Raw genomic sequence first — 15958 nt, forward strand, 5'->3', positions numbered from 1 at the left:
TTAAATCAATTGAAATCATTAAAAATGTATAATCAATGGCTGCATGATGCACAGAGGGGCTGTTGATCGCTTTAAAAAAAAGGGAAAGGGTTGACAAAAAAACGGATCAGGGGCAGTGTGAGGATAGGCAGGCAATCTCGTGGTAAGTAAAGGTATATTTTCTTTTACCCATCCTCCTGAGCCTTTGAAAATCGATATTTTCTCTCAAATAGCCTCGTACAAGGTGGTGGGTGGGTTAAAGGGCCTTTACAAGGTAATTTATCACACAATAATAAGCCCATGTCTACTACAGTTTTGCCCTTGCCTCAAAAGTGAGCCGCACATTCCGTTTTGTGCCGATCGCTACTGGCCCAATTGTCTGATGTGGAGAGAATGAGCCATCATCTTTAACTGCTTGTCTGGCTGGCCAGAACTCGCCAAACATCAGGTTTCTTTTACTCTGTCGTAGATTTCAGCGTTTTGATTCCAACACTTTGGAGAGAGAGAGAGATTCTCTTCTGTCTGGGAATAAATACAGAGTGAGATTGATCTTGGAGTACAGACAGTGCCTACCCCTCAGTGCCGCCGCTGAGGTCGGCGTGTGGCCATTACTGGGAGATCTACGGTAGCGCTTTCAGTCTCCCGGCTTCAAAGCAAACTGCTGTGTCTCTTTGTGTGACGACTGTGATCTATCCTTTTTTGTCAGACGCAGATCAGATGCACTTCTGAATTTTAAGAGAGGGGCTTCCTGATCAGCTTCCCCTCATCTCCCCCCGAGATCAATTAAACTAAATCTCACTGCAGGTGTTAACGGGAGATTGCAGCTCACTTCCTTACTCGCTTTGTTCTGTTCAAGGTGAAAGAAAACTTTTCACAGCTGATGGGGAGCCCCCACGGAACTTCACTGGACAGGGTCAATACCTAATTATCTCATGCCGACGCTTGTTTACGTTTCCTTTACTTGAGGTGTGCTCTGCTTCGCAGCGAGGCGACGAGAGGTGAAGTCAACAGTATTCTTTGAATAGATTTCTGGTAAGGCATGGCCATGGGTAATGTAGCTAAAATAAGCAAACTGATGAAGGCGATGCTTTCTCTCCTCCCGGCTGAGTCACACTCGATGCTTGTTAAAAAGCAGCACCTATTATTACAGCCTCAATAATACTCTAGTCTATAGTTAACCTTGATGCTCCGATTCAGGGGTGAAAACAATCAAAAATCCAATTTCCTCTCTGCTGTCACCACTTAATCGATCAAGACCGGGAACGCATCTTTGTTACATTAACCATTGTTTTATGCTTTAAGTATTAAAAAATAGCAGATATACCGAGTGCCACGCTGCGAGCTTGTAGATCTGCTATTTTTGAATGATTATGAACATTTTGACCCGATTCTATAAGTGTCTTCTAAATCCTTCAAAGGTTTTTTTTTAAAAAACACACGTTTCTACGTCAGTGGTTCTCAAACTCTTTCATGTCAAGGACCCCTAGAATTATATGTATTTGGCCGTCGACCCCCGTCTCAAAATACTTTGTATCGGGGACCCCCCCAGAAGCAAATATTTGAGTTACAAATGTTCACTTTAAAAATGAGATATTCAAAGATTTGCACAAATTATTTTCATGATTTTTCAAAAAATAGCAGATCTACACGCTCGCAGCGCGGCACTCGGTGCCGCGCTGTGAGCTTGTATATCTGCTATTTTTCAATAGTTAAAGCATTAAATAGTTCTAGGGCTAAATGGATTAAACTCAATATATCCCAGAAACACAATAGAGTCGGTGTGGAACAGCTACTGTGTGAAAGAATGCGAGTCGACAACACGCGTCTGCGGTGGATGATTACGGGTGACAGTCGAGTCCTGCTGGAACACATGTTGCCATAGTAGCATCCCTTACAGATGCCAACCGCATGAGATCCATAAACTCTGTTTATATTCTTCTTGGTGAAAAGGGATTCTAATGGTGAATCGACTGACCTGGAAAAGATATGATTACCCAATACAAAAGATGAATTCTCCCACTGAGAGACTCCCACTTTTCCTCAGCGTTTTGCCATAGCAATGTGTTTTCCTCAGCGTTTTGCCATAGCAATGTCTTTTCCTCAGCGTTTTGCCATAGCAATGTGCGTGTGTGTGTAGCCTGTATTACATTACCAATTACCAATTGAAGACGGTATGCAAGCACGACCACCGCTCACTTCACATTGGGTGTGATTTTTTTCATGTCAAGGACCCCCACATTAATGTGTAATTAACAATAACCCCATCTGAAGATCTGTGTATTGGAAATGTTTTAAAAAGAAAGTTCCACTTTTTTTCATGTTTTTAATTTTTCCTGAAAACCTTAAAAAAGACTAGAAATACTGTGAAACAGTGTGGGCTCGCAGTTAACACCATGTATGGGCATAAAGATCTACCCTTTGGCTACACCTCATTGGCTAAGGGCCCTGCCTTTGTACTGTCGAGGAGAACTTGACCGATAGATAAATAATGAAGATAACATATGTGTGCTCGCTTTCAGCGATTCCACAATTATTGTAAAAGCGCATTTCACGACTCGAGGCAAAGTCAAAGCTCACTCCACATTTTTGATCACATAAAAGCCATCATGAACACCGTGTTCCACTCGTCCCGTGTGCTGTGTGCAGGTGTCCCTCGACCAGTACCACACAGAAGAGGAGATCTACCAGATGTCTCTACAGCGAGAGCCCCGCAGTGCCAAGCCCGCGGTAAGCATTGATTTGCAATAGTCCATTAAACATCAGATCATTATCGTCCTCATCTTCTCCTCCTGACCTTCAACCGCTACAGTGTGCAGAAGTCCCCCTGTCCATCCATAACGATTTTATTGCGGTCAGACGGCAAAAGTCGATGATGTAACCTGTGTTTTTCTTTCTTCTTTGGGATGGGGGGGTTTGTTGGGGCCTGAAACAGAACTCCTCCCCCACCCCCGCCCCCGACCCCAAGCCCACCATGATCGATGAGTGGGCCGTGTCGGTCAAACCCAACGCCGACCCCACCATCATCAAGAAACACATCGAGAAGATGGTGGAGGTGAGTCTCAGGCACGCACGCACGCACACACGCACGCACACACATTGTACTTTACTCGAGTAGTTCCAATTTTCAATACTTTTACTTCTACTCCACTACATCTCCGTTCCAAGTATTGTACTTTTACTCCACTACATTTATTTGAAAACTTTAGTTACTAGTTACTAGATACCTTCTACCACTTTTTGTGGTCACGTGTTCAGATACTGGATTCTGATTGGCTTAAAATAGTGGTAAATCAGTCAACAACCTTGAGTTGGCTCACAATGTGTCACGTTGCGACACATTTTGAGCTTGTAGATCTGCTATTTTCAAATATTTCTAAACGTTTGAAAACTTGTGAAATTGGACATTCTGCATAATGAACGTATGTTCTACTTTTATGCTTTAAGTACATTTTGATACCAATACTTACTTTACTCAAGTACATTTTGAATTCCGAACTTATAATTGTAAAAGTATTTCTACACTGCAGTATTGATACTTTTACTTAGGTAATAAGTGTGAGTACTTTTTCCACCACTGCACACACACGCACACACACGCGCCCACAAACACACACACACACACACACACACACACACACATGCGCACACACACACACAGACACACACACACACACACACACACACACACACACACACACACACACACACACACACACACACACACACACACACACACACACACACACGCACACACACACACACCTCGGTGCTAATTGCAGCCTCTTCCCCTACATGTTGACATGATAACTGTGCAGCACGCTTTTAGATCTTCAGCTATATTGACTTGGCACAGAGTCATCTGTTACCATAGTTACCACCAGAACTGGAAAGTATTGGATTATATATAGAATGGGATTATAGTGATTTGATTTTTTCTCTCCTCCCTCTATTAAAATACTAGTCCCTTTTTTTTAACGGTTACACTCCATTCATATAGTCACATCTACTCCTTACACAGTGGAGCAAATAAACTGCGTTCTTGTTTTAAATACGGTAATTATGTACACTTACCACTGCAGAAATCCCTAAAATTAAGGCCTTTGTAAGACAAGCATGATTATAATGATTGTATACAGTTTTTGAAATGAGGATTCAGAAGATAATACTGGAATGAATAGTTCAAGTCGAGTGAATACAGAATAATTTAGATTGAACGTCATTTCATCGTTTTACACTGGCTGATCTTGAAGAGCCCAGTAGTTTGTGTCAAAGTAGTCTAGTAGCGATAACACTAGTGAATGCTAACATGGTGAAATGCTAACCTGACGATGCTGGTGAATGGTAACCTGGTTTCGGAATGGAAACCCGCCCCCCCAGCGAGGGTGCTACAATTTACAATTTAGGCATTTAGCAGACACTTTTAATCCAAAGCAATTTACAATAAGCAGGTAGTACATAAATCAATCAATCACATATTAACCACTTTAGCCCTCTTTATACTATATACTTTCACTGCGATACGTGAAAATAGCCGATCTACAAGCTCACAACGAGTCAGGCGACGAGGTTTTGAGCTTGTAGATTATACATTTATTTTTATTTCAGTAGTACATGTTTTCCTATGACATGCCCACCACGGGGACACCAGGTTGAGAGTTGTTAAAATGTTCTCCACTATATTCTGCTCATTCCAGTCGGTCTTCAAGAACTTCGACACGGACGGCGACGGACACATCTCCAGGGATGAGTTTGAAGCCATCAGGAACAACTTTCCTTACCTCAGCAAGTTTGGAGAACTGGACAAGAATCAGTAAGAGACAAACGTCTAGCGCTCACAGCCTCATTCCCTTTACATGTATTTCTCTTAAATGTATCTTTGTTTGATTCCTGAATCTCAAGCTTGCCGACAAGCACTGATCTTCAAGCTAACGCCATGTAGGCTTGAAGATCAGTTAATGTATTTACAGTATACAGTATGCACCTCCTTTTATGCTCTCTCTCTTATCTCTCTCTTATTTATGTTTCTCTCCAGTGTTTCATTCTAGACAGAGAGACAGACAGACAGACAGACAGACAGACAGACAGACAGACAGACAGACAGACAGACAGACAGACAGACAGACAGACAGACTTTTATTGTTCAACTGATCCCATTAGGGAAATGCAGTTGATATGGCAGTAGCACAGTTACCAAAAAACAAAACAAAACAACAACAGGTACACGGTAACGGTAACATGCAGGCAACTTTCGACTCCAAACTCTGCGTTTGTGTATCGTAAAGTTGGTCAGATCAGCCAGTAGTCCATGAGAACTGCCGATTCGACCGTTGCGGGCACCGGTTTAGTTGGGAATAAAACACTCCCTGCTATGCCACGTGGATTTCCCTCTTGGGATCAATACAGGCTTATCTCATCTTCATCTTATTTGGGAATTATATTAGGAACACACACAAAAAAAAGCCTGTTTTCAGGCCAGAGTAAATCTTTAAAAGAGTGTGTTTTGCTGAAATACAGGATCTATAGGATTCTAAATTCCAGTGTTAAGCTTGTTGCACACTGCACTGCGTTTTTTTCGTTGCGTTTTGGAAATCCGGAGGCCAGGGAGAGAGAGAGGAAAGAGAGATAGAGCAAGGGACTATCAGTGGCAACAGTGAAAATCGGAAAAAGAATCATCCCTGGTCCGAAAATAAACACGAAACGGGCGGCAGTGTGCAAACGCGATTGCCATAAGGTGAGGTTTTATTTTCCGAAATTTGCTCCGATATCTGGCCGGAAAAACGCAGCAGTGTGAAAAGAACGTTATTCTAGGAATCAACGGAAGCCGCGACAGCTTGTGACAGACGCCTGTCAAGCTTCAATCGTCGCTTTCACTCTTTCTTCCTTTTCGTCTCTCGCTGCAGGGACGGCAAGATCAGCGAGGAGGAGATGATCGACTACTTCATGAAAGCCAGCTCCCTGCTCAACTGTAAGATGGGCTTCATCCACACGTTTACAGAGAACACCTACGTCAAGCCCACCTTCTGCGAACACTGCGCCGGCTTTGTGAGTGAACTGTGTTTCTTTTAATGTGTATGCCAGGGTTCCCCAATTAGTTTTCCCCAAGGGCCGAATTATGTCTAGGGTACCAAGCCGAGGGCCACAACATTGCAGGGGGCGACGGTGGCGTTCCTGCTGCTCCAGCGACAGTTCAGCTATCGTCGTTGTCGGGTGAAAATCTTGTATGTCCAACACTGTTTGTTTTGCATTTATCATTTAAAAAATGATTTAAACTATACGCCTCGCACCGCGAGGCGTTGTGTGCTTGTAGATCGGCTGTTTTCACTACTTTTGTGCGACGGCCTCGTATGATGAAGCAGAGCTTATACTTTGTGAAAGAACGTACACATTTTGAGATACAGGTTTTCCACCCGACAATGACGATATACTAGTGTTGTTGCTGCTCTTATACCACCATTATTACTGGGGTTGGTGGGGGCCAGACAGTAGCTCCCCGCGGGCCGCCTATTGGGGAACCCTGGTGTATGCTATTCCTCACTGTCTCTCTAGTTACTGTATGTGTAGAAAAATATAACTGGTGCTCTTGAGCGGTCCAAAACTGTTACTTTTCAGGAAATAGTGTTAGTTATTATTGGTCATAAGCACTTGTTCATACCTTTCACCGGTAAAATGTCATAAAACCGACAGAGAAGCTCACAACACATTGCATCATGATGCTTTGTGAGCATGCGGATGGATTGATTGATTGATTGAATACTTCGAAGTGAGATGAACCTCCCCCTTTGGCCTCCTGAAAGATCTTAAGATGCATTCCACACTTTGGTGGCAGTGCAGTACAAAGAGAATTGACCCATGTTTGTTCTATAGGGTGTGCCAAATGTAGTTCTAAGAGCGGCCATTTCTTGGGTAAACGCAGCCTTACACAGGTGTTCTGATTGGAGTAAAGCATTAGTTCTATGCAATCAAACAATTGAAACACCTGTGTTTTTACCCAAGAAATGGCCGCTAAGGACTACAATGACGTAGCCGCTGGCACACACTATAGGTCGTTGTTGTCGCTCCCTCTATTGTGGCTGTGGGTGTCGCTCGCTTTTGTGAGGTAGTTAGTCAGATACGATGGTATTGAGGACAAAGCCCCACAATGATTTAAATCCCAGATCGGCTATTTTTGTTGTTTTTGTGCGACACTGTAGGCCTACTGTAGTAACAGTATAAGTATAAAATTGTTCCATTAAATAAAATAAAAACATATGAAATATAGAGATACAAAGGTTTCTGCCTGACTGCGGCTAAATATAATAATGTGCCATAGCTATAGGGGTATGGATCGTTGAGAGGGAGCTGCAGGAACTACAGCAGAGCATCCATGAGTACCCCATAGAAAGCTCTTGGCTTGTGTTGATGCATTGTAGGTATTGTTTGGATTGCTGTTGCTGGGTTTTGTTTTGCATGATAGAGCGTGTCTGTTTCCATGCCTCTTCTATTCTAGGAGGCATCAAATGATGTCTGCATAGCTACATACTTACAGCCTGACAGGTGCAATCACTGTTGCCATGTCTGCGTAATAAGCGAGTAAACCGACTTTGTTTTTCTGTAAAGTTGCTTATATATATTGGTAGTTTTTTGGGCAGTAGTTTTTTATAAGTGTAGTTGTTTATTTGGGCTTGCTTCCTAATGTCGTTTAAACCAGTGGTTTTCAACCATTTTCATGTCACACAACCCAAATTAATATGTATTATATTCCTGCGGTGCTCCATCTGAAAGTATTGTGTGCCAGGGATTTGTGTTAGTTAAAATGTTTTAAAAATATTCTCTTATTTTCACGATTGTTCTTTTGAAAATAGCAGATGTACAAGCTGTGTCGCATCACAACACATTGTGAGATTGTAGATCTGCTATTTTCAAATATTATACTCGCTTCCTTTGGACTTGTTTTCATAGACCTGGTCGCTTCTTTCTCTCTCAAAATCTGGCAACACTAGGCACGATCATTATTTTGTCACCACTGCATAATAACAACAACATCAGGTCTCGGCTCAAGGTTCTATTTTTATCTCCATTGAGCACTTGGTTGATCTCTCTTTATCTTTTCAAGGTTTCTTTATTGTTAAAGCTTGTGTATAGGTGCATAATAGTGCTTATTGTTTTGTTATTGTTCCTGAGATATCGTAGCAGCAATCAGGGGTCTTCAACAGGGGGTCCGGGACTCCTAGGGGGTCCTTAGAGATACTGCAGGGCGGCCGCAAAATCATTGTGTGATATAGGGACTTTTTTTACATTAACAACTTGAACCCTCGCATCCCTATTCTGGGGGGAACAATAGCCTGGAAATAGCAGATCTATAAGTCGTGAGCTTGTAGATCTGCTACTTTTCTGCTAAGAAGTTTGGTGTACACCGGGGATAAAAGAGCAGACCAAGTGCAGAGCCAAGAGTCAAGTTTACAAAGTATTGAGGGTTTAAGTGGTTAAATGTCTTAAAACACTTTAAACGTGAATCCAATATGCACGTTTAACGTGAATCCAATACGTAGTGGGGGTCCCTGCTTCATCTGCCTCAGTCTCAGCTAATAGGGGTCCCAAGTACAGCAACATGGAAAATTGCAAGGAGCACCGCTCAAAAAGAAGGAATAATCAGGCGATTATTAGTCGGAGAGGAGCAGCAGCAGTATCATAAACAGTTTGTTTGTTGGTTGTGGCTCTTGAGGTGCTTTAAGGTGCTGTGTGTAAGGTTCTTACTCACACCAGAGACCTTGGCATGGTGTAACACTTCGGGCTGACTCAGACCTCATCCGAGACAAACAGCCTTGTCATTCTGCAGGTGTTTGGGTGATGTAGGGAGGAGGAGGAGGAGGGAGGTCACTGGGCTTTCTGAAGAGGCAAGGCACGTTTATTTGTACAGTGCATTTGAACAACAAGGCCATTCAGAGTTCACACAGGGCTGCCCATACTGTTTTTGACAAGAGAACTAGTCAAATGATTGCTGAAACGGTTTACCTGAGGGGGCTTTGGAATAGGGCTTTTGGGTTCTTCGCCTCATTGATTTTTACATTACTTTATTATACTACTGACGATTGCGCACTCTTGAAAACAATATACCGGTATTGCATTGTGGGTTTTGAAGCCGTGAAGGGAGCTGACAGGCCCTTCTTGATGTCAGTCTATCAAGTGGCAGAGGCAATAAAGAGGAGACATTTTGTGATTTTTTTGTTTATACATAATTCTTTTTTAATCATATTTATAATTTTTTTAGATGCATGTCATGTGTTCTACCTTTACAGCCTTTGTGATCTACTGGTAGATCGCAATCTACCCTGCGTTAAGAAGAGCATTGAAACCCCTGTTAAGCCCTGTTTTATTCTAAGTTGTACGACGGTGTCGCTCGCCGAAGATTATGAAAGGTTTCGGTTGAAAGTGGTTAAGAGACAAAGTGCAGTGGAAACACGCTGGGCTTTTGAATGCAATGAAGAATTGCTATTAAAGAGTTAAAAAGAAATGAATGATAAACCTCAATAAAAAAGTGGCAAACAGAGCTACGACCAAGAATTGTAGCAGACCTGCAATTTTGAGGGAGTTTAGTTTATTCACAGGTGTTGGTGCATGAAACACTACTTCTTTCCGGGGTTCAGTAAGCAGACGTGTCCCGGTCCCCAGATGACCTGAGAAGCCCGGATGGTTCATAATAGCAGAAGATCAATAACAATGCCCACACAGTAACCCTCCATGTGTGGCACTGTTCTACCTGTCAAGCTGTGTGCTGCCCTCTGGCCCTTAACTATCCCCAGTCAGTGGTGGGAAAAGAACTCAAATGTTTTACTTCAAAATATCAATACCGCAATGTAGAAATACTCCGTTACAAGTAAGAAAGTCTGGAATTCAAAATGTACTTGAGTAAAACTACTAAGATATTAGCATCAAAATGTACTTAAAGTACCAAAAGTACTTGTTATACAGAAGACTGCTTTTTAAATTTATACAAATCTCTTGAAAATAGCAGATCTAGCAGCTCACAATGCGTCGCACCACGACGCATTGTGAGCTTGTAGCTATTTTCTAATGTGAGCTGTAGCTATTTATAGCTATTTTAAAATTGTGAGCGATTTTCAAATGGCTGAAGTGGTTAATGCATGTTTCGTAATAATAATCAAAATCTACAAAGTAACTAGTAACTAAAGTTTGCAAATAAATGTAGTCGAGTAAAAAAAAAAAATCTATATTTGGATCCGAGATGTAGATGTGGAGTAGAAGTAAAAGTATTGGAACTTGGAAATACTCCAGTAAAGTATTGTATTGTAAATTGTAAGTAAGTACGGTACTTGAGTAAATGTTCTTTTTTTTTTTTTACTTTACACCACTGTTATATCTGTCAAGCTGTGTGCTGTCCTCCAGACCTTAACTATCCCCAAGGCCCCTCATGGATGGACTGTACTATTATCCAGGAAGCTGACAATGACTCTGTCCAGCTGTAATGAGGAGCTGAGGGCTGACAACCCTACAAATGCCAACATACACACGTGTAGATTGTTAGTGTTCTGTGCAGGTTGTTATGCACAGGTACACACAGCAGGTACATGGCCATGTGCAAGCATAGATACAGAGCTACACAGCATATGGAGCATGGGTGCGTTCGGATATAAAGTGAGTGCGCTCCTGGTGCGCACATCCGAACGCACCCTTTGTAGCTGAAGTTGAAACCAGCTGACTTCTTTTGTAGTGTTGGAGCTGCCGTAGCTTTTGTAGCAGCTACAAACGTTGGATGTATCCTACTGTCGTTGTCGGGTGGAAACCTTGTATGTCCAAAACCGTTCGTTTTGTATTTATCATTTTAAAAGTGTTTTAAACTAGTGAAAACAGCCGATCTACAAGCACACAACGCCTCGCTCCGCGAGGCGTTGTGTGCTTGTAGATCGGCTGTTTTCACTACTTTTGTGTGACGGCCTTGTATGATGAAGCAGGGCTTTACTTTGCGAAAAACGTACATATTTGAAACTTGGAGATACGAGGTTTCCACCCGACAACGACGCTATGTTACATAGTATGAAGTATAAATCTTCCTGTCGATGGCTTACATTGCAAACGGATGGAGGCCTGTATCTTTGTAGCCGCTGGCTTTTGCATAAGAGGAATGCTCAGTCATTTTCACGCCCTTATATGTGGCTGTTTTAAAATTGGCAACACAAAGAAAGATAAACACCCGGGCAATATGTTGTTTTGTACGAGGCGCTCGTGTGTCTGTGTGTGGTTAAGGCTGATATACCAGCCATTTCCTCCACCGCCTGCTTTGTGCTTTTCCTCTTGGCCGGCAGTCAAAAACAATATTTTTCTGCCAAACGCATTTATCAGCTCTCTTCTCTGGCTCAACGGTCAACACTAAAATGAAAGGGGAGAAAAAAAGAGAGAAAAGAAACAAGCCTATAAGCCTGGCCGCCCACGAGCATTATGGAGTTCAGTGCCCCCCCCCCCAGCAGGGACGTGCTGGGCCCCTGATTCAGCCCGGGAAAAAGAGTTGGAGAGGCCCTCGTTGCGCGCTATAGAGAGAGATCTCTCTCTGTAGCGCTGCTGCTACTCAAAGATTTGCCATTTCAGATCATGACAAGTGACAAGCCAGTGGGCCAAATTACATGAGTTATATTTCGTCATTGTCGGGTGGAAACCTTGTACGTCCAAAACCATTTTAAAAATGATTCAACTAGTGAAAACAGCCGATCTACAAGCACACAACGCCTCGCGGTGCGAGGCGTTGTGTGCTTGTAGATCTGCTGTTTTCACTACTTTTGTGCGACAGCCTTGTATGATGAAGCAGGGCTTTGCTTTGCGAAAAAAATGTACATATTTACGAGGTTTTCTGCCCGACAGTGACGATTTACGCCCAGCCCCCAAAATGGAACGAAGGCCGCCATTTTATTTTTTTCCTAATGGCCGGCCTGGACCGGCCGGGAATGAACCGGCCGTTCGGGAGTTGTCCCGCTTTTCCCAATGGCCACCACGTCCCTGCCCCCCAGTGACTCAAATCTATCTTCATAATCATATTCCATTTTAAACGACAGCCTGCTCCAGTCGTATCTTCTTCCTATTAATGGCGCAGAGATTAAACGCTCTCACATGCTCACCGGGGGTAGTCAAAAGCTATATTGGTCGATATTGACTGCGTTGGTTTTGGTACTGTGTGTGTGTGTGTGTGTGTGTGTGTGTGTGTGTGTGTGTGTGTGTGTGTGTGTGTGTGTGTATGCGTGAGAGCAGGGACGTGCAGAGTGTGTTTGAGGGGCAGGGGCTGAAATGTCCTAAAAGGGCTCTTTTGGCAAATGTTGGCAAAAAATACGAAAATAGCAGATCTATATGCTCTCAACGCGTTGAGATTTTATATCAGCTATTTTCGGTGTGCAGCCTATGACGTGGATATCTAGACGGAGGACTCTTTCTACATAAAATGTTGCATTCAAGTTCAGGAGAGTTCGGAAAAGACAAGTCTCCTGAATGCACATGGAAAGGGGGGCATTTGCATTTCTTTCTCCACAGTAAAAGCATGCATTCATGGTCTGGAGAGGGCACTTTTTTACAGCTGGGTAAAAGGGCAGGGGCTCAAGCCCCCTTTGATATGTGTGCACGTGCCTCTGTGAGAGATCACAACGAACGTGAATGCTTCCAGGCCGGTGGGCCTTTGGCAGTTTAATTTGTGCTGGAATTTGAAAAGAAAACAGAAAAAAGGCTGGAATTGAGTTAGTTAGCATATCGTCTCGTCTGTTTGTGTTGGAGCTCATGCTGTGTTAAGATACCAAAAACAGTCGGCGGACTTGGCATGTACAGAAGCAAATTGGTCTCACTGCAGAAAATAAAACCATAATGATCAAAGTATTTAATAGTAGTATATCTGAGGGCACCTGACTTGGTTATGCAGACAACCAAAGTCATCAATGAATGCAACAAAAAAAGAATGCAAATATTGCACAATAGAAATACTCTGTTACAAGTAAAAGTCTGGAATGTACAACATATACTTGACTAAAAGTAAGTACCAATAGTAGTCTATAAGTACAAAATGTTTGAAAATAGCAGATCTACTAGCTCACAAGGCGTCGCAAGGCACATGTGTCGTGGTTGTTCCATGGATGACAAAGAATGCTATACAGTAGCTGTGATATTTTGTTGAGGCATGTAAGTGACAAATGTTTTAACCAACATTTGTCGCTGTACTGTGTTTTTTGCAGTAGTTGTCACACTATTCTCAGAATGTCCTTGCAGGGAGACAGGGTAAGAGTCTGGTAGGGAAAGATAGTGCGGAAGAACATTGGTCTTTGTTTTTAAAATAGAATTGTTATTGCAGCGGGAAATGCAGTATACTGTACAGAGAAGTTTTATTTGCATGAAAGACGTTCAATGTCTGAATTCCACATTCTGTAATGAACCGAAACATTTAACATTTAAATAGCTTTATTAGAGTAAGCAAGTACACACTGAAGATGCTCTATGCTTTTTTTTTAGTGGTAGGAAGATTTTCTGCTTAAATGTGATAACCTCAGTGAGACAAGCCTAAATTCCCCATTTGCATGCATGCCTTCTCACCCCTAAATTGCTTGTCAAAATAAAAACACTTTTAAGGGGATAATTATTACAATTGTTTGCTTAGATCTTCTTAACTGTTAACCAGAGGCATTGTGTATTTGTAGTGGAGTAGGCCTATAACGTACAACAAGGAGGGAACATGTCTTTGAAGCCTTTTGATCAAATTGATCAATACACCACACTGCAGGGATTGAAGTACAGTTCCCGGGAATAGAAACGTACAACTCAATTAGTTACAAGTGCCCATGCGAAGAGGACTGTACCGAGTGTATAGGACCTTGAACCCACAAAAAGCACCTTTGCAGTACTGTACATGTTGTCACTTACAGCGGCAGCAAAGGTCAAACCTGTGATGATGGAGGCTAGCTAGGTCTGTTCATATGATGGCGGTCCGCGAGTGCCTTGGTTCACTTTGTTGTGGAGAGCCTTTGAATGGGCAACCGGCCTCCTGCTGTGTGTGTGTGTGTGTGTGCGCGCGTGTGAGTGTGCGGGTGCACGTGTGTGAAGAGGTCAGTGTTTTTTGTCCATCCTCAGATGTGCCAGACGTGTCTTTTATGTCATTGTTCCCACGCCGGCCCTGCACATCCTGCTTGATCTGGACCTCCCCTACGCCTCCCTGTCTAACTATACCTCCATTCTATCTTTCTCTTGTCCCTCGTTTTTCTCGTTCTTTTCCTCTGCGTTCTATTGTTGCCCCTGACCCGACCTTGCTCACTCGTCTTTACCCCTTCAATGGCAGTGGTTATTACAGAACATACATCAACCACTTTAGCCCTATTTAAACTTCTCGCCCTTGGCCTTAGGGCGGGGGTCAGCAACCCACGGCTCTAGAGCCGCATGCGGCTCTTTAGCACCACCCTAGTGGCTCCCTGGAGCTTTTTCAAAAATGTATGAAAATGGAAAAAGATGGGGGGAAAACATTTATTTTTTGTTTTAACGATTTTTTATCGTCACTGTCGGGCAGAAACCTTGTATCTCCAAGTTTAAAATTTGTATGTTTTTTCGCAAAGTAAAAACCTGCTTCATCATGCAAGACTGACACACAAAAGTAGTGAAAACAGCAGATCTACAAGCACACAACGCCTCGCGGTGCGAGGCGTTGTGTGCTTGTAGATCGGCTGTTTTCACTAGTTTAGTTAATTTTTTTAATGATAAATACAAAACGAAGTTTTGGACATACAAGGTTTCCACCCGACAACGACGTTATAAAAGGCTTTTATAATTTTTTGCGGCTCCAGACAGATTTGATTTGTTGTTTTTTTTTGGTCCAATATGGCTCTTTCAACATTTTGGGTTGCCGACCCCTGCCTTAGGGCATCTTACTGGTACATTTACTATAAGTATATCTTTTCTGGTCTGTTCCTCTCCTTTGTCCTCCATCCCTCTAGCCTCGTACCCGCCCTCTTCCGGAAACCATTTCAAATCCTCCCGGAGAACGGAAGTTGGTCGTTTACTAGGCTACCATCCCTCCCTTCTCTCACTGGCATTTATTTGGTTTTCATTGAATTAAATGGAAACCTTGCGGTATAGTGTCATGAATGATTTATATTTAAATCAGTCATTTACGGCGAGTGACACCGTATGAGACTTTTCTGCTGGCATCTCTTGTCTTTATAGAACTCTTTCTCTGTCTCTCTCTTTGCAGATATGGGGATTCTACAAGCAAGGCTACAAGTGTAAAGGTAAGAGAGCAGACATAGTATCACACAAGCTCCTTCAGGCAGAGAGTTTTCTGTGTTGTTTAGCAGCAATTTATACTTACTATACTATACTATACTTTACACAGACAATAGCAGATCTATCAGCTCACATGGTGCAGGCATTTAGCATCCGAACAGGACAGCTTACAGGCCAACCTGTGCAGCCAGAGATGGATATTGTTGCTGTCAGAAACCTTGTTTTTGTGTAAATTAATGCCCTACGTCATCATACGAGTGTTGCATGCACAACATAATGAAAATAGCTGATCAACAAGTCCTTGATGCAACACTTGTGGGCTTGTAGATTGTGGGCTATTTTCACTATTTGAATTACAAAAAGATAAAAAGGAACTGTTTGGGACGCAAAAACCTCCTATCTGAACAATCCACTTTTCTGGAAAAATGAAAACAAATTCTTAAGGGGGCTCAGTGGTGCAGTCGGTAGCGCTGTCTCCTCACAGCTAGAAGGTGCTGGGTTCGATTTCCGCTGGTGACGCTGTGGGCGCTGTGTTCTCTTCTCTGCGTCATCAGTGCCCATACCCTAGGTGAGGTTGGCAAAAGGGCCTTTCCGTGTGGAGTTTGCATGTTCTCAGTGGGTGCAATGGTGGTTCAATGTTTGGGGGGGTCGCGAACGTCGCTCAACACCTACTATACAGGTCTATTGATATGCATATAGGCTTGTTTCTTTGTTAAAACAGTTGTCGAGGTGTGAACTTGGGTGGGTG

General features: G+C 42.8%; 1 protein-coding gene across 1 annotated transcript in view; it reads left to right on the forward strand.

Moving 5' to 3' along the window:
- LOC308298322 (RAS guanyl-releasing protein 2-like) overlaps positions 1–15958 on the forward strand; it is a 92538-nt gene that overhangs the window by 69908 nt on the left and 6672 nt on the right. The window contains exons 10-14 of the mRNA XM_080741896.1: positions 2626–2706; positions 2912–3031; positions 4674–4789; positions 5880–6021; positions 15179–15215. Coding sequence (XP_080598022.1) covers positions 2626–2706; positions 2912–3031; positions 4674–4789; positions 5880–6021; positions 15179–15215 — 496 coding nt within the window. The remainder of the gene's footprint in view (positions 1–2625; positions 2707–2911; positions 3032–4673; positions 4790–5879; positions 6022–15178; positions 15216–15958) is intronic.

Source organism: Nannobrachium achirus (genome assembly GCF_963921795.1).
Source record: "Nannobrachium achirus genome assembly, chromosome: 14".
Classification (NCBI taxonomy): Eukaryota; Metazoa; Chordata; class Actinopteri; order Myctophiformes; family Myctophidae; genus Nannobrachium; species Nannobrachium achirus.